Here is a 24,217-nt window from a genome sequence, read left to right as displayed (position 1 = left end):
TGCTGCTGATTTACAAAAAGGGCGCCAATTTAAGGTTTTCACTATGGGAGCTGTCAATTTATTTTTAGCTATGATGAAATCCTAGCTAACTCAGTCTAAGGCTATGAATACAATGTGTTAGTCATGTCTAGTGTCCGTTACAGTTTTGTACAATAAATTTAAAAGATGAGAACTGTAAAGAGGGATAAATTAGAAGTGGCATTCTTTGCTACAATATTTTAAGTAAAAAGTACCTTTGAATCATTGGGTGACATGCCGTGCTTGGGGAGACCTATTGAGTCAAGTAAAATCAAAATCAAATCAAATCACAATCAAATGGAAATTGTAGTTGTGTCCAATGCCAGTGCTGCCTGACTGTCTCCCAGGCTGGTGGCACGCAATAAGCACCATTCATGCGTGGGTCATTGCCAGTGCCACCTGACTGGGTTCCCATGCCATTGGCATGTAAAAAGCACCATCCGAACAGGGTTGATGCCAGCCCCCCTCTCCCCAACTGGCTCTGTGCTAGTAGCACGTAAAAAGCACCATCCAAACGTGGCTGATGTCAGTGCCATCTGATTGGCTCCCATGCTGGTGGCACATAAAAAGCACACACTACACTCTTGGAGTGGTTGGCGTTAGCAAGGGCATCCAGCTGTAGAAACATTGCGAGATCAGATTGGAGTCTGGTGTAGCCTCCAGGCTTGCCAGTCCTCAGTCAAACCATGCAACCCATGCCAGCATGGAAAACGGACGTTAAACAATGATGATGATGATGAGATGAATGGGAATAAAGCTTAAAAGCATGGAAATAGATATATGTAGTAGAAATGAAATGTAAGAAGACAGTTAAAGATCAAATATTATAGATTGGTAGAAATTACTTATTAGAACTAAAGGCATGTCTTTGCCAATGTTTGCAATGATTAATGCATTCTTCAAATGTGTTTACAAGAGAATTCTACGAGAACAGAATGAGAAATTGTTCTTTGTTACAGAGTGGACACAAAAAATTTACCTTTATCATATGGGAAGGATCTTGATAGAACGTTCCATTCCAAATCAAATTGTTTATTATGTTCCTTTAGAGACCAAATTAATTTACTAAGCCCAGTATTGTTGCATTTATTGATATATCTAAATGCAGAGTAATGGTTAGATATTCTTTTTGACAACTGAGATGATAAACTACCTATGTAAAAAAAGACATCAGAACTGGAAGTAATTCTACATTGATACACAGAGTTTCTAGTCTTAGAATTACTGCTAAGGAAATGAACATGATTCAAATTTATATCAGAAATATTGATATTGTTGTTATTATTGTTCAAAGAATGGTTAGCGCTAATAATATCAATGTTATTATTTTCATTAAGTGGATTTGTATTTAAGAACTTATTGTTATGCAAAGAGATGATTTGTGAAAGGTTTTTGGTGTTTGAAAACCCTATTCCAATTTGGTGTGAATTGATGATGGAATGGTATCTTGAATTTTTTGGAAATTCTTATCTATAGCTTCATGAAACTGGTAAGGGAGGTTGGATTTGATCTGCTTACCATAAGGAATTATCAACCAAACAGTTTTACTAGGACACACCTAGACTTATTTTTATTACATATAAAGGGACAAAAAGAACTGTTGTCTCCTTTACGCTGCAAAATTACATTTGTTTGATTTAGTGTTGTTATTCAAACTAAAATTAATATTGTTATTACTGTTATGATGTGTTTTCATGTCCTGATTAATAGAGGTAGAATTCATGTCAATAGGGTTAATATAGGTAAATTTTTTCTTTATAGCCTGCTTTAAGTAAGGCAGAGTTATAAAATTCAGCTTTATCGTTGAAGATATCAACATTAGCAGATAATCTAGAAAGTCTAAGTGAAATATTTCTAACTAAATTCCTTGTAATAGCCTTTGAATGATTACTGAAAGAGCTAATATATTTTAAATTAGTTGAGGGTTTATAGTATGGGATGAATCATTATGTAAGAGTAATGTCCAAAAAGTTGGCTTTAGTTATATCATCATCGAAAACAATGTTTAAGCCCATGTTTCAGAAAAATTTAACCAACCTATTTTTAACCCTTTATAATTTTTGGTTAGAAACATTTTGAAGGTAGAGTAGACAATCTTCACAATACAAACCTCCATTAACGTTTGGAAATTGGTCAGCCATCTCATAAAGGATATATATACTGACCAAATCAGCCAGTTGTGCTGAGTCAGAACTTCCCATCGTGACATCAAAACTGTCAGGTGTATTTTTATGAACCCACAGCTTGCTTTAAAAATTTAATGATGGATTTTCTGGCAATAATACCACACTAATTTCATCCCAAGTGAGACCTGCTTTGTTGTGTGTGAACCAGAGTGCTTTGTTGAGTACAATTGGGTTAACAGAACAATAGTAACTAGAAATGTCAAACTGGATAAACTTAGTGCATTTCTTGTTACTAATAGAATTAAACCAGTCAACCACTTGGAACGATTTAGACCATAAACTAAGCTTAATTTTTTAACTAAAGGAGGAATATATTTATCTAGAATATTTTTGCTAAGTTCACTGATATCAGAGCTAGAAGGACAAATAAGTCGTAAGGTTGGGTTATTAAAAAAATTTGGTTTGTGGTTTTTTAAAATAAAACGAGGTTGTTTAGGATCAAGAGGTTCAGTCGTCATCTGTAAGTTATATTTCTTCATAATTTTCTTCGCCTCAGGGTTGGCTTTCCTGATTGCACTTTTACCAGTAATCCTATAATTCTTTTGTATTTCTTTTCTAAGCAATTCTAGATAGTAATCCTTGGTAAGTCTGTATAAGTTTCCTGTTTTATCAGATTGAACCAGTATGCCATCAATGTTGTGAATTTCTTTGGTGATATTGTGAAGATACCTCAGATGTTTGTTCCTTAAGGGTGAACGGTGGAGTTTCACATTCCTTACAATAGACCAGAGATCGTCTTCAAACTGTTTCAATATTGGGTTAGGTGGAGGATTGTTTTTAGATTTAAAAAATTTGCTTAATTCAGAAGTTAGATCGTTAGAAGGTTGTTTAATGTCTTTATTGTCAAAGAAGAAAGCAAGCCATCTAATACGGTTAATAAAAGAGTTTGTCTTACTAATGAGTTAAGAAAAACCTTCCATGGGGGAATGGGTATATCCTTAAGAGATGCATTTATATCAAATAACTCCACATGTGGTAACTATTTTATTTGCGGGTTATATGGAAACCTGGTTGAAGTGTATATAAATGTATGCGTATATTTTCAGTGTGGACAAATAACATGGGAAAAAAAAAAATAAATAGTTACCAGGGTAGCAGAAATTCACATAAGTGCCAAGGATATTACAGCCTACTTATAAAGGTAGAAATTCCAGGGTTAAGTGAAATGTTTTTGTATAACAGATAAATTAAGAAATGGAGCCAAACGCAGTTGTTATTCAAATCTTTATACTTCCGACATATGTTTCAAAGAAAACATTGATATTATTCCGGAGGGAATAAAATGATGTAAAACAGTGCAATCATCTCGTCAGGGAGAAAAAGAGAAACAAAACACATCAATAAGCCATTTTAACTGAATTTGATTACCATGTATATGATGAAGGGGAATGCTGGCAAGTTACTTTTTAAAAAGAACGTTAATAGATTTAACGTCAAAGGTAATTTAGAGAAAAAGAAGGAGAAAGAAAGAAATTAACAGAAAATTAAGAGTGGAGAAATATAGCGTGATAGATGAATGGGAATAAAGCTTAAAAGCATGGAAATAGATACATGTAGCGGAGATGAAATGTAAGAAGACAGTTAAAGGTGGAATTTTATAGATTGGTAGAAATTATTTATAGGAACTAAATTTTTGCTACTCTGGTAACTATTTATTTTTCCTGTGTTATTTGTACACATTGAAAAAATTCTGTCTGTCTGGGACCCCTGTATCTCAGTCTACGTTTGCTCTACTTCAGTGGCAGCTTGTCTATAAGCACTGCGGAACTGCAACACCCCCTATTTCCACTCAATATTATCGATGACATTCAATATAATTAGTCCTTTTTTTCTTTAATTCTTTCTTTATACTTGTATATTATATAATCCTTAAGCTTAATGTAGGTAGCCATCCCCTAGATTATGAAAAAAATACAAAAATCTTTGTATAGAACTGTGCGCTTCACAGTTCCAGCAACACAGTGTTTAGCTGTTGTGCACATGCTCACATGTTCGAGACAGGTAGCTTCAGGCTAGGGAGAGACAGCACTGTCATTCACGCAGTACTGGTGAAAGGTAGTGTTTCTTTTTGACTCCGCGTGTGTTGTACTTAAAAACGTGTTTATATTCTTGAATGTGATAAAGTGTAAAATTAGATTATTATCCTGCTTCTAAGCTCCAGTGTTGCTGCCAGAATTTGAAAAATAGGGCAGATTTTACCCCCTTATTTTGTGATTTAGGGGAGATTTTTGAAAAACAAGGGTCAGTTTGTGGCAGTATTCAGTGAACAAATTAAACATACTACCTGGCAGTGGCTAAAATGTTAACCAATCAAGTTTATGTATAAATATTCTTCTTATATGTTTGTTTCCTTTTACACAATATTAAAACAATGGCTAAAAATTTTCTGAAGCAGCACCCCACTAATTTTATTTACAAGCTGCCACCACTCTACATAGATATATTATGCCTTTTTGGAATCGGGATGATCCTGGGATTGAAAATCTTGCTTTTCACTTGGTTCTTGAACATCTAAGCATTGGGATCTGATTTAAAAGCATTTGGGTTGCTATTTCTAGCAGGTAAAGCTTGGCTGATTCATGCCATCTTTGTTGGTGTTTGTCAAATGACGTAAGAAATCAAGGAAGAGATAAATGACATTCACTTTGTTACTTTTACGTTGAGATAAGAACTTAGGGACAAATTGGCCAACAGTTGGAATTCAAATTGGGACTGGAACAATAGAATTCTCATCTGTCCTTAACCTCTGATCAAACCCCACCGGGACATATAGTCATTATAGATGTATTGTAGTCATGCTATTTGGCTCCCTTTAGTTTAGGGCCACAGGCCCAATTAGTCCTCCTCAAGAGTTAGTTTAAAAGTCTGCACAGAGTGCAGCTTTTAAGCTAGTAGATATATTTGTTTTTTATCATTTACTTGTTTCAGCCATTGGATTGTGGTAATATTGGAGTACCACCATGAAGAATGTTTAGTTAAACAAATTGACCCAAGTACTTACTTTCTTTTTTACTGGTCTCTTTTTCTGAACAGCTAAGTTACAAGGACATAAACAAACCAACACCAGTTGTCAAACTGTTGTAATTCTCTGTCAGACTGTTATAATGTCCACTCTGGTATAGCAGTATAGTTAGACAAGTAAAGACATGGCTATCTATATCACAGTATCTATAACAACTAGCATATACCACTCATCATGTGGGAGGGGTGTTATTACTATTACTCCCTTTTAAGTTTTCTTTTTTTCTTAGGGAGTGTAATTTTATTTCTTTTATTAGCAATAATTTTTACATCACCCCACCTCCCTTTCTTGAGTTTTTTTTTTTTCATACATTTACGGATTTAATATTTTTTCCATTTGGGACCTACTTCCAGGAACTCCGTACATTTTCTTTTTCTTTTGCTTGTGCATCTGGGTTCAATTATCTGTAGTGGCATTCTTCCATTGGTTCTTCCATTCTCTTGGGTTCACTCTAAACAAATCTTTTTTTTAGTTGATTCATGTGTCTGTTGTATACCCATTTTCTTTCTTTTATCAAGTATAGCATTTTTCCTATGCATTTGGTAATCATACCATCTTCCCAACTTTGTTTTCCATTCTTATATGCCCTAGCAAATACATTTTCACCGATTTTGAAATATCTTGCTGTATTATCCATTGCAACTTTTCTTTTCTCACCAGGTAGTAATTTGTCGAAGACTGATTTTATTTTCCTTGCAAACATCAGTTCTGCTGGTGACATACCTGCTGCTGTACTTGGATTTGGTGTCACATGGCATACTCTTAAGAATTGCTGTAGAGCTACCTCATCTGTGACTTCCTTATTCAACTTCTTTAGGGTTCTCTTGAACGTATTGAAAAAGCGTTTTGTTTGTCTGTTAGATCTGGGATGGTATGGTGCCTTAGTTACATGTTCTACAGCAAATATTTTACAAAACTTTTTAATCTCAAAAGACACAAATCGGGTTTCGTTGTTAGACACTATCACATCTGGGAGGCCAAATCTTGCAAATAACGCATGTAGAAAATTTGTCGCAGTTGAGTAGGTTGGCTTTTTACACTTACAAATTTCTGGCCATTTAGAGAAACTATCTATTACCACTAAGTAGTATGAACCATTTAAGGAACCAGTGAAATTTATGTGTTGTCTCGACCACAGCACATCTACTTTTGGCCAAGGTTCACTTTTTATTGTTGGTAATTTTGCTGCGAGTGCACATCCTCTGCAGCCTTTCACTAAATTTTCAATTTCTCTATCCACTTTTAGCCAATACATGTAGCTACGCATTAAAGCTTTCTTCCTTGTCTTTTGCAGTGTTTCAGGTATTATTACTGTCTGTATATACATCAGTATGCCATCACAAATTAAGTGTAGGTTCATGTCTTGGTTTCGTTTTGCACCAGTCCTGTTCCTATTTACTTTTACTGTCTTTTCATTTCTGTTATGAATTTGTCCTTTTCTGCATTTTGTTTTATGTCTTCTAAGGTCACTGATAATTCACATACCATGTTCCACTTTCCACTTTTTATTTCTCCTTTTACAGTGCGCTTTTACATGTTCAATTTTTCCATAACAGAAACATTCTGCTTTCTTAAATGGGCAGTTTTTTCTCAGGTGTAGACCTCCACAAGCAAAACATTGGTTTGTTTCCTGATTTTTGTCCTGTTTGTGCTGAATTTTAGTACATACCAGATTTCTATTCTGCCTGTTTTGCACTTGTTTCACTTGGGAGCAATCTTTATGTTCAATTTTCTCTGTGTCGTGCCTTAAATTTACTATTCTTTCACACCTTTCTGACACTTGCTGTAAGGTTACAGCTCGGTTTTGTTCCAGCTTTTCTGGATCTTTTTCTGCAGTTAGTCCTTGAGTAAATATCAGGCACTTGAACATATCTGGCTTTAACTCATCCAGTTTGAACTGTTAACTCTACCAGCATATGTTAACTCTACCAGCATATGTGATGTAGTCCTCATCGTTGTTCTTTTCTGGGTTCAAACATTTCCAGAGTATTTGAACAACGAGCTTTTGTCATTAAGAATTTTACACAATATGTCTATTATATTTTTAAAGTTTATGTCAGAAGGATTTTTTGGGAGTACGTAATTGCTGTAATGCTCACGTTCTCCTGCTGCCAGTTTTCTTAAGATTAGACGCATTTTTATATTGTTATCGCAATCTTTGCACTCTTTATCGAAGATCTGTTCATCTTCTTAATATATAAATCTGAAGTTGTGTCTGTGTGAAGCCTTTTTGAATGTTTATAGAAATCCACATTTTCCACTTTTTCGTAAATTTTTTTACATCAATGGAATTTTCTCGATGTGAACTTTCCAGTGCAGTAATTAGATTTTTAAAATTCCGTTTACTTTGTGTGATTTAAGGGAGATTTGGCTGTTGTTTCTAGCAACTTTTATATTTCATCCCTTCTACCTGGAACGCCATTCTTACACACGCGCTCAACATAAAAATATAGAGAGTAAGAGTTAAAGAGGGAGAGGGAGAGAGAGAGAAAGTGATACATACAACGTCATAGATTAAACTTTCATCTCAGTGTTCTTTACCTATTTTTCATAACATAGATACGTAAAAACACACACAACCACACATACATGACCTGTGACAACAACATACACATTGCTCTCAATCTCTATTCATTTCTTCCCCTCTTCCTCTCTCAAACGTATACACGTGCAATTAAACACAATCATTCACATCGTGGTATATTTACAAAACATTGATGGCATAACTACAGAGTTGTATCCCCCAACTTTGGAAGGTCATAACTTTCATAAAAATGAATATTTTTTAATGAAATTTTCTATGCATATATTATTTATTATGTAGATTCCAAATATACAAAAAATTTCGGTGAAAGTGTTTTGGAAGGGGGTGGGGTACAATATTCGGAAATTCCTCTTAACTTCCAGGAAAATGAATATTTTTTCATGAAATTTTGTACAAATGTACCTTGATGTATGTACATTTCAAGCATGTAGGAATTTTGAAGGAAACAACTGCAGGTTATTTTTGAGAAGTGTTCCCCACTCGGTGGTGTTTCGGAGCAAGTCGTCCATATTTGTTTCATTTTTCTCTATTATGTGCTTATGTGCATCCTTAGATTTCTAATGAAGTAATAGGCAGTGAAGAGAAGCAGTCATAAGAAAACTTTTAACTACCCCTATTCCTTTCTCTCCCCGTCTCTACCTCTTCCTCTCTCGCTCTCTCAAAAGCATACACGTGCAAGTACACAATCATTCAGTAAAATATAACTCAAGTTCGTCAATGTTTTGTAAATTTACCACGATTTCACTAGAGTGTTAGGGTTAGGGTTTTAGGGTCAGGGTTAGGGTTTAGGATTAATGTTACGGTTACGTTTATTAGGGTTAGGGTTAAGGGTTAGTGTTAGGGTTAGTGTTAGGATTAGGTTTAGGATTAGGGTTGGGTAATCGTGCGGGTGTTAATCTGAAAAATTACAGATATGTGAAAAGTACCAACCCTGCCATCTATTATAACTTTTGTTGTTCTGTTTAATATATACATAGATTATGCCTCCAAAGAAGAGAGTTTGCTGGGGAAAGACAGCAACCGGTTTAGAATGACAGCCACAGACTGCAGCAATTCACCACATTCCAGTAGCTACTTTGAACATAATGCAAAATGGTGCATCAACACCTTCTGCCCAATCTGATAGAATTCTGGCAAAACTGTTTAGCAACAGATCGCCAGCAATTGCTTCATCAGAAATTGCCGTTCCAGCTCCTGCTAAAAGGGATTACTCTGCTATGTATAATCAGGGCAGCGCAAAAAGTTGTTTTGCACAAGCATTTCTATAGCCAATTGCACGGATGAAATTTACGTATGCTTAATAATTTTACGCAAAACAGCCTTCAGACTTTCCCTACTAATTTCATCGTCTTTTGAATTATGAACATATTTACATCATAAGGGTTTTTTCGTTGTAAGGCTTTCTTTTTTAGTTGATTTTCAGCTAGCAAGACTTATCGTAGATGGCATAATAAGTCACACCCGGACAAGGTCGGGTTATACTGCTAGTATCTTCTATAGTTACTCCTTCGTCTAGTTCTTTCTTAAATTCTGTTATTGAGTTTGCAGCATAATCTGGTGAGAACATCTTTTCAGCATTTTTTGATGAGTTACTATTCATTAATTGTAGCATTGTTGCTGTAATAGTAATTGTTGTTGTTGTTCTTTCAGTTGTTGTTGTTGCTAGGATTGATTTGTTTGACTAAAATTCTCCAAAGTAGTTCCCCAGTGTGTGAGAGAAAATCATGATGTCACTGGAGAGAAATGTGTCCACATGGATGATGGTTCACTTGCATTTAATGTTTCTGCAAAGCAAGAGGCTTAGAAACACCATTATGAAAGGCTGCTAAATGTAGAGAATGAATGGGAGAAGGAGAGCTTGCCAAATGTTGACCCAACTGAGGGACCAGCTATCCGAATTGATAGTGGCTTAGTAAATAAAGCAGTTAAGGACATGAAGACAAGGAAAGCACAGGCCCATCAGGAATCACTGCAGAGATGCTTAAAATATCTGGCAGTGTAGGTTATGGTTTAGTCACCCGTATTGTTAACCAAGTGGTACACGAAGGAGTCATACCCAATGGCTGGTGTAGCAGTACCATAGTCAACTGCTACAAAGGTAAAGGTGATGTGTTAGATAGAAATAATTACAGAGCTATCAAATTGTTTGATCAGGTGATGAAAGTCATGGAGAGGGTCATAGCCCAACAAATTAGGAAGTGAGTTAGTGTAGATGAGATGCAGTTTGGTTTTGTGCCAGGAAGAAGCACAATTGATGCTATATTTCTGGTAAGGCAGCTGCAGGAGAAATACATAGTCAAAGATAAACCTCTGTACCTGGCTTTTGTTGACACGGAGAAAGCCTTTGACAGGGTCCCCCGATCCCTTATCTGGTGGGCAGTGTGGAAACTAGGGATAGACAAGTGATTGGTGAGAGCTGTAGAGGGATGTTGTCAGTGAGGTGAGTATAGTGAAGAATTCACAGTACAAATAGGGGTTCACCAAGGATCAGTCCTCAGCCTCCTCTTGTTCATCATAGTCCTCCAGGCAATAACAGAGGAATTTAAGACAGGCTGCCCCTGGGAGCTCCTCTATGCTAATGACCTTGTTCTTATAGCTGAATCACTACCAGAGCTAGAAGAAGTTTCAAATGTGGAAGCAAGGTTTAGAATTAAAGGGCCTTAGAGTTAACCTAGCAAAAACCAAAGTCTTAGTAAGTAGGAAAGCAGACAAATCACAACCCCACTCAGGTAGATGGCCCTGCTTGATCTATAGGAAAGGCATAGGTAGAAATTCCATAAGATGCATCTGGTGTAAACTATAGAGTATAAAAAGTGCAGTAATATCAGAGGAAGGTTAACAGGAAAAATAGTTTTTATGTGTGGAAGGTGCATCGGTATGATTAACACTAAAAATGTACAGAAAATAGACTCCATCAAATGCCAGAGGGAAAAACTAAAAGTAGTTGATAGCTTCTGTTACCTGGGTGATCAAGTGAGTAGCGGGGATTGGATGCTCTGGAAGCATAGCTGCTAGAATAAGAATAAGTTGAGAAAAGTTCAAAGAGCTTCTACTTCTGTTGGTAACGAAGAGCCTCTCCCTCAGAGTGAAAGGCAGATTGTATGATGCCTGTGTGCAAATAGCCATGCTAAACAGCAGTGAAACATGGCCTGTGACTGCTGTGGACATGCGTAGGCTTCAAAAAAACGAAGCTAGTGTGCTTTGCTGGATGTGCAATGTCAGTGTGCATGCATGATAGAGTGTAAACATCTTGAGAGAAAAGTTGGGCATAAAAGGCATAAGATGTGGTGTGCAAGAGAGATGACTGCATTGGTATGGTCAGGTGATGCATATGAATGTGGACAGCTGTAAGAAGCAGTACCAGTGGAAGGAAGCTGTGGAAGAGGGAGACCCAGGAAGACATGGGATGAGGTAGTGAATCATGATCTTCAAACACTGGGCCTCATGGAGGCAATGACTAGCGCCCAAGACATTTGGCGACATGTTGTACTTGTAAAAATCCATCAAGCCAAGTGAAATCATAGTTGTGGCCATTGTTGGTGTCAGGTAACTAGCACTCCTGCTGGTGGCATGTAAAAAGCACCTTTTGAGTATTGGGACTCATGGAGGCAATGATAAATGATTGAGACCTTTGACAATATGCTGTACTTGAGAAGGAAGATCCATTAAACTGAGTGAAATCATAGTTGTGGCAGATACTGGTGTCACACAACTGACACTCATGCCGGTGGCATGTAAAAGCACCCATTACACTTGGAGTGCAATGGGTGTTAAAAAGGGCATCCAACTGTAGAAACCATGCCAGATCAGACCAGAATCTGGTTTGGCCCCTCAGCCTATTAGCCCTGGTCAAATCATCCAATCCATGCCAGCATGGACAGCGAACATTAAATTATGATGATGATGATGATGATGATGTATGTATGTATGTGTGTGTGTGTGTGTGTATCATCATTTAATGTCCATTGTCCATGCTGGCATGGGTTAGATGGTTTGACTGAACTGGCACGCTGGAAGGCTGCTCCAGGCTCCAGCCTGATTTGGCATGGTTTTCTATGGCTGGATGCCCTTACTAATTCCAACCACTCTGAGAGTGTAATAGGTGCTCTTATGTGCCACCAGCATGGGTGCCATTTGCGTGACACTGGTATCTGCCATAACTATGATTTTGCTTGGCTTGATGGGTCTTCTTCTCAAGCATGAAATAATGCCAAAGATCTTGGTCATTGCTTCTGTGAAGCCCAACACTCTGAAGGAGCTTGGCCACTTTGCCTCCATGAAGCCCAACACTCGAAAGGCGTTTGTTTTATGTTGTACTGTAAATGTGGGAGGTGTATGAGGTGGTATTGTCTCACTGTCTGTGTATGGTTGCTTAAGCCTGTCTATTGAGACAGTTACCTTTTTACCATTAATGTCTTTGGTATATAGTTTGTGTGCGACAGGATGCGATAGGGTCCTGTGTATGGAGGTGTGAGAGGGGTTTTCACAGCGTCATTTTGTAGAAACACATGGGTCCAAGAATCAATGTCTTTTAAAACTGATGCTTTAGTGGTTTGGTGTTGTGTTGACATGGATGGCATTTCTTGCATGTATTTGCGAAGTTTGTGTATGTACATAGTGGGGTCTTGTGTGGACAGATCCACTGGGGCCAACATCTGGCCTGGCAACGAAAGAGGTATGCCATAAACAAGTTCTGCAGGGGAATAACTGAGATCCTTCTTTATCGAAGCTCAACAGCCAAGAAGGACTATTGGAAGATATTCACTCCAACGCTGCCGATTTGGGTAAGCATGCAAAGCAGCTTTCATTTGACGGTAGAATCGTTCCACCATACTGTTGGATTGTGCATGGTAACTGGTGGTTCAAATCTGATGTGCACCTATGGTCTTCGTGAGCTCGTGGAAGAGTTGTGATTCAAACTGTTTTCCATGGTTGGTAGTGATGGTGCTAGGGACTCCGTACTGTGATATCCATCCTGTGAGAAAAGCTTTGGCAACAGATTCTGCTGTGATATCTACTAAAGGAATAGCTTCTGGCCAACGTGTGAAATGATCAATGCAGGTGAGCAGGTAGGTACATCCCTGGCTGACTGGCCAAGGTCTGACAGGGTTGATGTGTACATGGTTGAAATGCACATCTGTGCCAAGGGGTGCGCGGATGTGCCTATGCACCTTTGACTTCTGACAGGTGCTGGAAATGTTTGACTGCTAAATACATTGCTAACAGCCCCGCCCGAAAGTGTTGTAGCAAGTTTCAGCTGGTTTAAGCTGCTGAGAGAAAAAGGCAAGAGGCTGGAATTGTTGCTGGTGAAATTGTTGTAACACCGTGTCCATGGCAGTGTTGGATGCATCCATTACAAGGGATAGTTGAGTATCTGTGACAGGGTGGGCAAGAAGCGATGCCTGAGCGAGTTGCTGCTTTGCTGTGTTGAAGGAGTCGAGTTGGCTGGAGTCCAACGCTATCAGCTCATTCCTCTTTTTCCTATTCCAAAGGAGCATGTTTAGTGGATATAGGATTTCAGCTGAATGAGGAACAAAGTGCTGATAGATGTTAAATAGTCCCAAGAAATGTCGGAGCTGATGTAACGAGGTGGGTGGAGGTAAATCCTGCAATGCCTTCACCTTGTCAGGTAGTGGCGATATGCCTTTGGGGCTGATGACATGACCTAGGCTGGTCAAAGAAGATGCGCCAAAAACACATTTGGTAGGGTTGATCCACACTTGGTAAGTCTTGAACTGCTCGAACAGACGACATAAATGATAGAGATGTTCCTTGGGTGAGGCACTAGCTGTCAAGATCTCAGTGATGTATGCATAGACGAAGTCTAAGTCTCAGACAACTTCATCTATGAACCTTTAAAATGTGCTGGCTGAATTTTGTAAGCCAAATGGCACAGTTAGGAATTTGAAGGCGCTAAAAGAAGTGGTTATGGCAGTCTTTGGAATATCTTTTGGATTCACAGGAATCTGATGATATGCCTTAACCAAGCCCAGTCTGGTGAATACTCTGCAGTTGTGGGGAGATGACGCAAAATCCTGAATGTGGGGTATTGGGTACTTGTCTGGCAGTTTAATCTCCTGTAGTCACCAGTGGGCCGCCAGTCCCCGGAACGCTTTGGAACCATGTGCAAGGACAATGCCCAGGGGCTATTAGAGGGACAGATGATGCCTAACTGGAGCATGTGGTTAAATTCCACCTTGGCCATCTTTAGCTTCTCCAAGGAGAGGTGGTGAGGGCGAGAAAAAACCGGAGCACCTTTAGTTTCGATGAAATGGGTGATAGTGTGAGTTGGAGCAGCAGTAAAAAAATTTAGGTTAGTCAGCTCCGGATATGAGATTAAGAGTACATGGTATGGATTGTCGTGGCAGCAATGAAAAAGACTGTACCTAAGGCCACTGGGTTAGTGGCCTTTTACCTGGGATAGAAAGTTCTGTGGTTGTATCCCATAAGCACCAAGCGCATGTCCACAAGCAGGTGGAAGTGGTGCAAATAGTCTGCACCTAATACTGGGTAAGGGAGATCTGTGACTGTAAAAATTCACATGAAGTCACGTTGCAGATCTAAATCCAACGAAAGAGATATCTGGCCGAAAGTTGGAATCGGTGAATGGTTTACCGCCTGTAGAGTCACTGGTGAGAAAAAAGTACAGGGTTGGGTACATTTACATGCTGAAACTCCAAACTTGGCATGGTACCAGCATATGGATGAATCAGCAGAGGATGAGCGACAGCAAGGTGAGAAGGAGTGATCGAAAGAACGCTGTCTGGGTGAACATGACTTGGAAGTGAGAAAGAGCTGCACTTCTCTCATTAATTCAACTATCGTCTTTAGGATAGCAGCCAAAGCAAGGTTCTTATCACTGGAAACTGATGCTACTGGTGGGTGTGCAGAAGCATTCAGTAGTACTAGGGTAGGCTTGGTGGTGTTGCTGGTATACTTTATGATTCTGTTGGTGGTGGAGGCTATTTGCTTGGCGGGAGTCATCTCCACCATAGAGGCTAGGATGACCTGGACATTAGAGGGCAACTGGGAAAAAAACAGTTGTTTCAATAAAGCCCAATCAGCAGGTGCATTTTGGGCCAATTCCTTCATGCGGTGCAGAAGTTGGGAGGATTTATGGTTGCCCAAGTGCTTGTCATTGACGAGGGTTTGAAATTTTCTTTCTTCCGACAAGGATGTGTGTTGAAGAATCTCCTGCTTTATGCTCCTATACATGGCATCATGTGGGGAGTTATCAGGTCCCTCACAGTGGCTGTCAGGGATGGCAGTATTGCGCCAAGTAATATGTGGAGCTGTTGGGATTCGGAGGCAATATTGTTTGCGGCATATTTCGATTTGGTCTGTGCAAACCACACTTTTGCATCACCCGTGAAGCAAAGTAAGGAACTGTTATTCATGGTGAAATGTGTAACAAAGATGTCAATTACTAGAGAAAAGTTTGTAAAATGGCATGTGCTGTTAGATGTAACAGATAGCTCAGGCAGATGTGTTGTGGGGTATTCAAAATTAGCGCACATGTGTAGCTTGAGAAATGGCGTCAAAGTTTGTGAAGAAAGACAAAATGGCGATGAGCCACATGGTGTATCAATTCACATGTACAAGAGAAAAAAATAGAACATTTGGCCATTTCTCCCCAATTTTTTTTTTTTTAAGCCCGACTCAGCTACAAGAACAAAAATGAATTATCTTTTGAGTGTCGACATCCTAGCAACAGATTGTTTGTATATGAAAATGTGTTGGTGTAAGTGCTGTGTATTTGTAAATGACTTTGGTGTGTGTTTCCTTAGTAACAAGCATTTTTCTTTGAACAAGGCATCTGACGAACCACTATATATATACATATATATATATATATATATATATATATAGTGGTATATATATATATATATATATAGTGGTATATATATATATATATATATATATTTTATATTGGGGTCACCATTTTATAGTGGCTGTCATTGGCTGTTCAAGTGCGTGTTATTAAATGGAAAAACAGTTAGTATGAATCACCATAAGACATTTTTGTGTATAAATATATTGTTTATTCTGTGTTCACCTTTTGTGGTGGAAGCATGTAGTATGATACAAAAACATGTGTGTATGTTTGTATGTAAACAAAGAAAGTTTTGATTTTTTGATTTTCATTGAAAGAAGTAACAAATAATATTTGTGTTACAGTATGTATGCATGTGTGTGATGAGAACAGTCATTTTGAGAATGTGTGTGAGATAAAATATCTTCGTTTACGAACCATATATATTGTGTCAAGGTGAATGGACATGTGAGTCACATGTTGGAGATTGCGCATGGAGCTGTAGAGAAGACGTATCTTTGACTGAAGCTTGGCAGGAACTGGGGACATTTCTGCAGTGGGGCTCAGAACGAGGCTACTGTACCAAAGTGAGGCGAGTGTATCAAAGCGAGGCTAGACGCTTCATCGATATACTCATCTGCTGTGCAGGTCGACTCACATATTACTATGTAGCTTGTAGCTCTGCTACATGTGTGTGTGTGTGTGTGTATCTCTCTCTCTTTGTGTTTGCATTTGTTCCCCTTTCTCCACCATTTGACAACCAGTGTTGGTGTATTTATGTCCCTATAACTTATCAGTTTGGTGAAAAAGAGAATGATAGAATAGGTACCAGGTTTAAAAACAAAAAACAACTACTGGGGTTAATTCATTCAACTAAATTTCTTCAAGGCTGTGCCCTTGCATGGTTGTAGTCTAATGACTAAAATAAGTAAAAGATAAAAATATATATATATGTGTGTGTGTGTGTGTGTGTGTGTGTGTTCTCTATGTGGCTTGTGTGTTTTCTGTACTCTGGTTATTATTATTTTCTTGTCTACATTTTGTTTGCAATGTCCTGTGCCCAGATATGCATCTATATATACAGGTAGACGTAGGTATGCACATACCTGTACGTATATATGCATATACTCATTTATTATTTGTTTTATATATATATATAACAATTATTATGTAAGCTAACTGATTTGATGGTGTGAGGTTACTGATGAGTTCACGTGACTGAAAGAAGTAGGCTGTAATGTCTAGTGGCAGCAGGAATTGTATACCCTGCCATTATTTGTGCATTAGGCAGGTCCAGGGTGGCATATTGGGGTTATCAGTGGTCAAAGGCTTGAAATTTGTTAATGACCTGTCTTATTGTTGCCACCAGAGCTAAGCTCAACTAATTTCATAAAATCTTTGCCAATATTTTCCAGCAAGTTCAGATTCACAGTGATTCTGTGATCACCATAGCTCCACAGGAAACATCCAAAAGTTCAATGTATTATGTAATGCAGCAACTGAAGAAAGAAATACCTGAAGTGATGATAAAAGTAAGTGGTTTCACAACTTGATCCTTGATTATTTTATAAAAGAAAAATTGTATTATTTTTACTGGGACAGCATTTGAAATACTGAGGTGGTATTAAGAAATACTGTGAAAATATGAATAAATACTGCATACAGTGGGATGTGTCTGAATAGATCCTGAAATACTTTACGGATCTCTTGATTTAAGTTATTTCACTGCAGATCTGCCCAAAATACATAGACCTATGATCGAAAGTGTTCCCACCAAGACAGCATTGCTATTTTTTCAAACATGGTGATTCTAGAACTGCATTATCTGGCATGTCCTTCCATTTTAAGACAGTAAGGTGTGATTTGTGGGATATATTTCTTTTATTTCTTGCAGGTTATGTTGAGCAACCATATAAAAGCTACCTTGCTGGTTTGTGGTTCTTCTTTGACTCATGTTAGTTTGTGTAATATTCTGTGATGAGCAGACGTCTTTCTCAACTAACAAAGTAAAATATTATTATCTATATATTATTAATTAGTTATTTAATTAGTCCAATCTTATACATGCTTGCATTTCAAGCAGTAGTTTGTTTCCAGTGTTCTTGATTGATTGCATGTTTTGTTTTTTTCCAGTTTATCAACAGCTTTCAGGTCTCCAGAAAAATTTGACACCATGTCATTTGTGGTTTTCCCTATCTTCTCATTCCTGTATTTTATATAAAGGTGGTGAGCTGGCAGAATTGTTAGCATGCCAGACAAAATGCTTAGCAGCATTTGTTCCAGCTTTACATTCCGAGTTCAAATTCTGCTGAGGTCAAGTTTGCCTTTCATCTTTTTAGGGTTGATAAAAAAAGTACCGTTCAAGTACTGCTGTTGATATAATCGAGTATCCCTCTTCCCATAATTTTCAGGCCTTGTGCCTCTAGTAGAAACCATTATTATTATTATTATTATGAAAACCATATAAATTATTGACATCCCACTGGACTGGTATTTTGCCTTTATTTCTGTTTATTTTTGATGTTTTCCATCCATACAAAATGCGAAAGTCCATGAATTCGGACATATTTTTACTTGTTGTTTTACATCCATAAATATATTGTCTAACTCTTGCCAACATGGAACATGGATGTGAAATAATGTGGGTAATCGTCATCATCATCACTTTAAACTGAAGTATTTCTGAACTGATTGAATTTTGAGCAAAGAAAATTCATCATTATATAATATTGTCTTTAATCTTTCAGGCTATGAAGAAATCACTGTATGATGGCTTTGTTGTAGGATGAATTCATATGTAATTAAATGAAACAAACAATCTCCACTTTTCAAAGCAATCTCTTTAATGTTGCTATTGTAATGTTGCAGGGAATTCCTTCAGTGACCCGGGCTGTTATTCATCAAGATGAAAAGAAAGCAAATCATTATAAACTCCTAGTTGAAGGTGACAATTTGAGAGCTGTCATGGCTACACGAGGTAAACTACTTTTCACAATTTAAAACCATTAATGATAAGAGAAAAGAAGTTATGAAAGTACAACATATATTATTATTGCTCTTAATCAGATGGCTAGAGGTGATTTAGTCACAGATGTTGCTGGTTGGAAAGTTAGGTATTTAAAAAGATCTCTTGACATTGATGGTAAAAGTGATAGTAGCATAGAGATGACAGTTGGATTTCTAGAGAATTTATTGTCATTTCTATGCATTTTATTATATTTATTTCAAATGTGAAAATCCATTTAGGAAATAAAAACAGTGTGTGTGTGTTTTATATGAATTAGTACAAATAATCCTTTCACAACTGCAGTGATTTGAGGCCGAAGTTTAAATCCTGCAAAGCAAATATATATATCTATACATATTATTTAACATCCATTTTCCATGCTGGCATGGGTAGGACAGTTCAACAAAAACTGGTGTACCAGAGGACTGCATCAAGCTCTAATGTGTGCTTTGGCATGGCTTCAATGACTGGATGCCCTTTCTAATACCAATCACTTTACAGAGTGTACTGGGTGCATTTTTCATGTGAAATTACCAAGTAACTTGCAAGACAAGGTCCCCTCAACTTGTGTGGTTATAGTACCGAGAGAGGTGTCTTTATGCCAGGTGTTAAATGTTCAGGTATGATAGAGAGCTGGTGTCTTGCTGTAGAGAGATACATGGCTTTCTCTAGAAAGAGAGAAAAGAGATGGTGAGTGTATATCCTCAGGATACAAAATGAAGAGAGAATAAGACTAGAAGATTGGCAAGGGTGGGTGGGTTGATAAGTTCATGTGAAAGTGAAAAGAGAATGACTGATAGTTAGAGAAGGGGATGGAGATGGATGTAGTGAATGGAGTACATGGGCAGAAGCATGGTCATTGGTGCACATCAGTTTGTGATGTGTATGAAGGAAATAGGTGTTGGTCAAGGAAGAGGAGAAGGTGATAAGTGATGATAATAGGGAGATGATATGAAGTGTAGGGGGATGAATAGTATCATGTACAGCACCTGAAGGAGTAGTGCTGTGGTTAGAAGAGTAATGGAGTGATAGGTGTGGGGGATGGTTTGACAGATTTGGTGCAGGGGTATAGACTTTAACAATATAATTTTAAGGTTTCATTTATCTGAGATGATTAGGACTTCTCAGGTATAGTGTATCACTAGTTATTCAATCTTTTGTTATCTCTATGAGGTTCTTCACCACTTCATCCCATCATCCCACAACCTCCTGGGTCTTCTACAGGTTCTATCCACTTTTAGCAATCAACACTTTATACAGTTCTCTTCATCCAGCTGTATCACATGACCATACCAGCACAGTCTTCTCTTTTGCACATCACATCTGATATCTCAATTTGCCTAATTTACACTCTATTTTTCTCTCAGCACATTTGTACTTTGCACATTGACTTTGCACAACTGGCAGAACATGATAGCTTCATTTCTTTCTAGTTTTCGTATTTGCAGCTTAAGTTTCACAATCATATAACATTATTATTTGTATATGGGCATCATGCTCTCTGTCTTTCATACTGAGAGAGAGGCCTTTTGTTACCAGTACAGATAATAGCACTCTGAACTTACTTGCTAACCAGTTATCTAAGCAACTATCCTTTTACTTACTGCTAATTAGGTCTCCGAGGTAACAAAAACTATCTATTACCTCCAGGGATCTTCCTGTGCATTCCCCAAAAATTTCTTTTTAGTGTGTTATAAGTGTTTACTGTTTCTACACATATGCCACAAAGTCTCCTTTCTCTGTTAATCTTCCTGTCATTCCACTGTACCTCTTATATGTCCATAGTTTGCACTGAGTACACTTTATGTAATTTCTACTTCCACCTTTTCTGCATATTTAGCATGGATTACTGCCTATCTGTTTTCCTGCTTACTGGAGTTTTAGTCTGTTAATTTTAAAGCCCTTTGATTCCTGGTTTTGCCTCAACACCTAGAATTTCTTTTCTGATTCTTCTAATTTTAGCTATAAAAACAAGGTGATCATCATAGCTCCCATGGGCAACCAGTCTTAAATTTGTCTGTTATGACCTGGAAGACTGTCATAAATAGGAGGAGGCTGATAACTGAGGCATGGTGAACTCCTACCTGCACACCAAATTTGTTGCTGTAATCATTGCTAACTCTCATCTTATTAACAACATCCCTCTACATGGCTTGAATGCCTCTGACAAGCCATTTATTTACTCCTAACTTTCATAACAATCATCAGATGAGAGTGAGTAAGTGATCTTGTCAAAGTCTTTCTCCAGGTCGAGAAATGCCAAGTAAATTAGCTCACTTTTACCTAAATACTTCTGATGAATTTCGAAACCACTTCCTTTCAAAATTCATCCCTCATTCTCAATATCATCCCTTCTTACCTAATTTTCTACTGATAACTTTTTCCAGTTATCTCTCCCTCTCCTCTGATATGCATCTCTGAGATACATCTTGTCTTTAACACCTCTCTTATCTCCTATCATTCTCATCACCCTTGTCATAGCAGCCATCAATAACCTCTCCAACCTTTGTCTTCTATTTATTAGGGTCACTCCAACCTCTGATCTCTATTACTGTACATCTCTCTCTTTGCGATTTACCTTTTCCCTATTCTCCCTCCCTGTACATCATCTCTATATTTTCTGATCTACCTACAGGCTCTTCCTGTACTGTGACTTATCTCCTCCTTCCTGAGCTACTCTGATCTTTACCCCCACCCCGCCCCATCTCTAACTATCTGTCACTCTGAACTTATCTATCCACTCACACCTCTCCATCTTCAGTTCATATTCTCTCTTATAGTCTGTTGACACTACCAGCATTGTCTTCTTTCTGTCTGTCTGTCATACTTTAGTCCTCAACATCTGACATAAAGCCACCTTTCCATCTCTACTGCTACCACACTCAGTTAAGGAGGCTTTTCTTTTCTTGTGATGTTATTTGGTGACCTTTGTAATACCATGAAAAAAGCAACCAGTAAACTCACATTAAGTGATTGTCATTAGGAAAGATATCCATCTGTAGAAACCATGTCAAAGCAGACATTAGAGCTTAGTGCAGTCCTCTGGCTCATTCGATCCTGTCAAACCACCCAATCCATCCCATCAATGGAGGACAGACATTAAAAAAAAGCAAAAATTGTAATGTGTGAAACAAAATAAATCAGGTATGAAACTGCACAAGTGCTAATTTGGTTACTGTATCTCATCTGCTAAGTGACCACATAGAAACATATTGGTTTGACCGATTTACTTTCTTTTTGGCTAGATGAAACTAGATCTGTAGTATTAAATGTCATCCTTAGTGAAATATTGGTGTGACTGCTGTGAGACATGAGCCACAGGCCAGTAGTCAAATACGTGAATATAACAAAGACATTCCATCTTCCTAAAGATGTCTTTTTAAATGAAGATCCTGACAATATTAGAAGTGACATTAATGAAGGTAATAATGTTGATGACAATATTAAAGTGGGGAATGATAATTCTTGTTTTGTTTTCTCTTATTTTCAAACGTAGGTGTCAATGGAAGCTTATCAACTTCCAACAATACATGTGAAGTAGAAAAGACTTTAGGTATTGAGGCTGCTCGCACTACAATAATTGAAGAGATTGTCTACACCATGGTCAACCATGGCATGAGTATTGATATCCGACATGTGATGCTTCTTGCTGACCTGATGACTTGCAGAGTAAGTGGCTTCTCGTTTCTTCAATGGAATGCTTCCTCCTTTTTTTCAATCTTTTTTTAAAAACAATAACTTCATTTTTCTATAATGAAACATTTTTCTTATTCACAGTTGATAATTTGATTCTGTTGCGATTCTGGCCCTGTGTAAAAAATTTTAATCTTGCTTCAATCTTGTCGTTAAGCAAGGTAAATAACTCTGTGTTAATTTGGCTGAGTAACAATAAAAGGTTCTACTTTGAGCAGTCAAGTCTAAAAACGTTTCACACTGCAAAATCACCCTACTTTGTGTAACATTAAAAAATGTATCTAAAATAACCAAAGAGAGTGATCTACCCAGTTAAATTTATATCTTCAGTCATTATATTGTGCTTGGGAGCAAGGTAGATAACTCTCTCTGACTCAGTGTTTGCCTAACAAAAACACGTTCAACTTTTGGTGAACAATGAAGGAAGAATTCCAGCTCTAAAAACGTTGATTCCAACAAAATCACCTCTGCTGTATGTAGCTTTGAGAAAATGTGTATGCATGCATAAAGAACAATCATTTAAAGATAGCGATCTTTCCAGCTGATATCAACAATAATGAAAATGTTTTTAATTTGAAACAAATTTTTGCTGTATATTTTGTGTATGAGAAATCCAAACATTTCAAATTGCTCTTTTATATTTGAAATGTTTGTACATCCAGTTTTCCATGATTGTATTGCTGGATAGTTCTCAGACTATTGATGTTTGAACTGTTGGAATGTATATTTTACAACAGTTATCATTTACCTCCCTTCTTTAAATATGTTAACACTAACTTAAATATCAAAGAATAATGTGTTCTTGGAATATTTCTATTTTCCACCATGACTGCAAATGTATATTTAATTTGTGATTCTCTTATCAATACTTTTACAAGCATGGGAAAAACTGAAACTTTACTGAGAAGCCCAGAAGCCCTACTAAGACTGAAATTTGTGTAGCTGGCTCCCTCATTTCCTGAAATAATATTAGTCAATGACTAATATTGACTTTCCTTCACATAATGTTGTCTACTTTGCTTTTTGATGGTCCCTGAATTAAATATGTTAACACAAACTCGACTGTTTCAGTCATAACGTTTATGTTTGTCCTTTAATTAGGTTGACCTCCCATTATCTTTATTTTTGCGATAGGTAAAGACATAACTGTGTGATTAAGTAACTTGCTTTCCAATTATGTAGATTTAGGTCCAGCCCCACTGTGCAGCACCTAGGTCAAGTGTCTCTTTCAGTCTTGTGAGTGGTTTCAGTTGACAGAAACTGAAGAAACCTGTTTTACATATATATATATATGAGTGTGCATATGTGTTTGTCACAATGTCACATGACAAGCAGATGATGATATTCATTTCCAGTCTTCTGTGAAGAAGGTATCAAGCCAAGAGGAAATATTAGTTAACTTGGAAACAGGTGAGGGTTGGCAACAGGAAGAAATTCTGCTTCAAGGAATTCCATCTTTTCATTCTTGCATTGAAAGGTGGACTTTAAAACAATGATGATAATGATGATTTTGACATGTTAGCAGGATTTTTACAGGTTTGAACATTTGCTTATTGTTGGAGAAGATATTTTAGAATTTAGATATTTTTTCTATTACTAACCACTCAGTTGTAATTATATGAATAATACTTGTTAATAATTTATTGTGGGAAGTATCGGGCCTTGTTTATTTCTACAAGAGCAGTATTATTTATGGAGTAATTTTTGTGTTTTTCTTGATTTGTCTTTGGTATATTTTTTTAAGTCTTTCTATTATATTTCATATTGTATTTTTTTTAAAAACCTAACTAGGGTGAAGTACTTGGTATCACAAGATTTGGATTAAGCAAGATGAAAGAAAGTGTCCTAATGCTTGCTTCTGTAAGTTTAAAATTTCTGTTTCTATTAAGAATTGTGAGTTTTGAAAAGTAATTGTATTTGTAAAACCTTTGGA

The 24,217-nt window shown here is 37.3% G+C and overlaps 1 protein-coding gene across 1 annotated transcript in view; it reads left to right on the top strand.

Annotated features, from left to right (window-relative positions):
* LOC106870739 (DNA-directed RNA polymerase III subunit RPC1) overlaps positions 1 to 24,217 on the top strand; it is a 118,010-nt gene that overhangs the window by 84,484 nt on the left and 9,309 nt on the right. Inside the window, exons 21-24 of the mRNA XM_089355137.1 lie at positions 17,000 to 17,116; positions 18,453 to 18,561; positions 22,088 to 22,260; positions 24,076 to 24,144. Of these exons, the coding sequence (XP_089211263.1) occupies positions 17,000 to 17,116; positions 18,453 to 18,561; positions 22,088 to 22,260; positions 24,076 to 24,144 (468 nt within the window). The remainder of the gene's footprint in view (positions 1 to 16,999; positions 17,117 to 18,452; positions 18,562 to 22,087; positions 22,261 to 24,075; positions 24,145 to 24,217) is intronic.

This window comes from Octopus bimaculoides, chromosome 7, assembly GCF_046866305.1.
Source record: "Octopus bimaculoides isolate indiv1 chromosome 7, ASM4686630v1, whole genome shotgun sequence".
In the NCBI taxonomy this organism is placed as follows: domain Eukaryota; kingdom Metazoa; phylum Mollusca; class Cephalopoda; order Octopoda; family Octopodidae; genus Octopus; species Octopus bimaculoides.
Note: the sequence above shows the minus strand (reverse complement) of the source record. Positions and strands in the feature narration are given on the sequence as shown.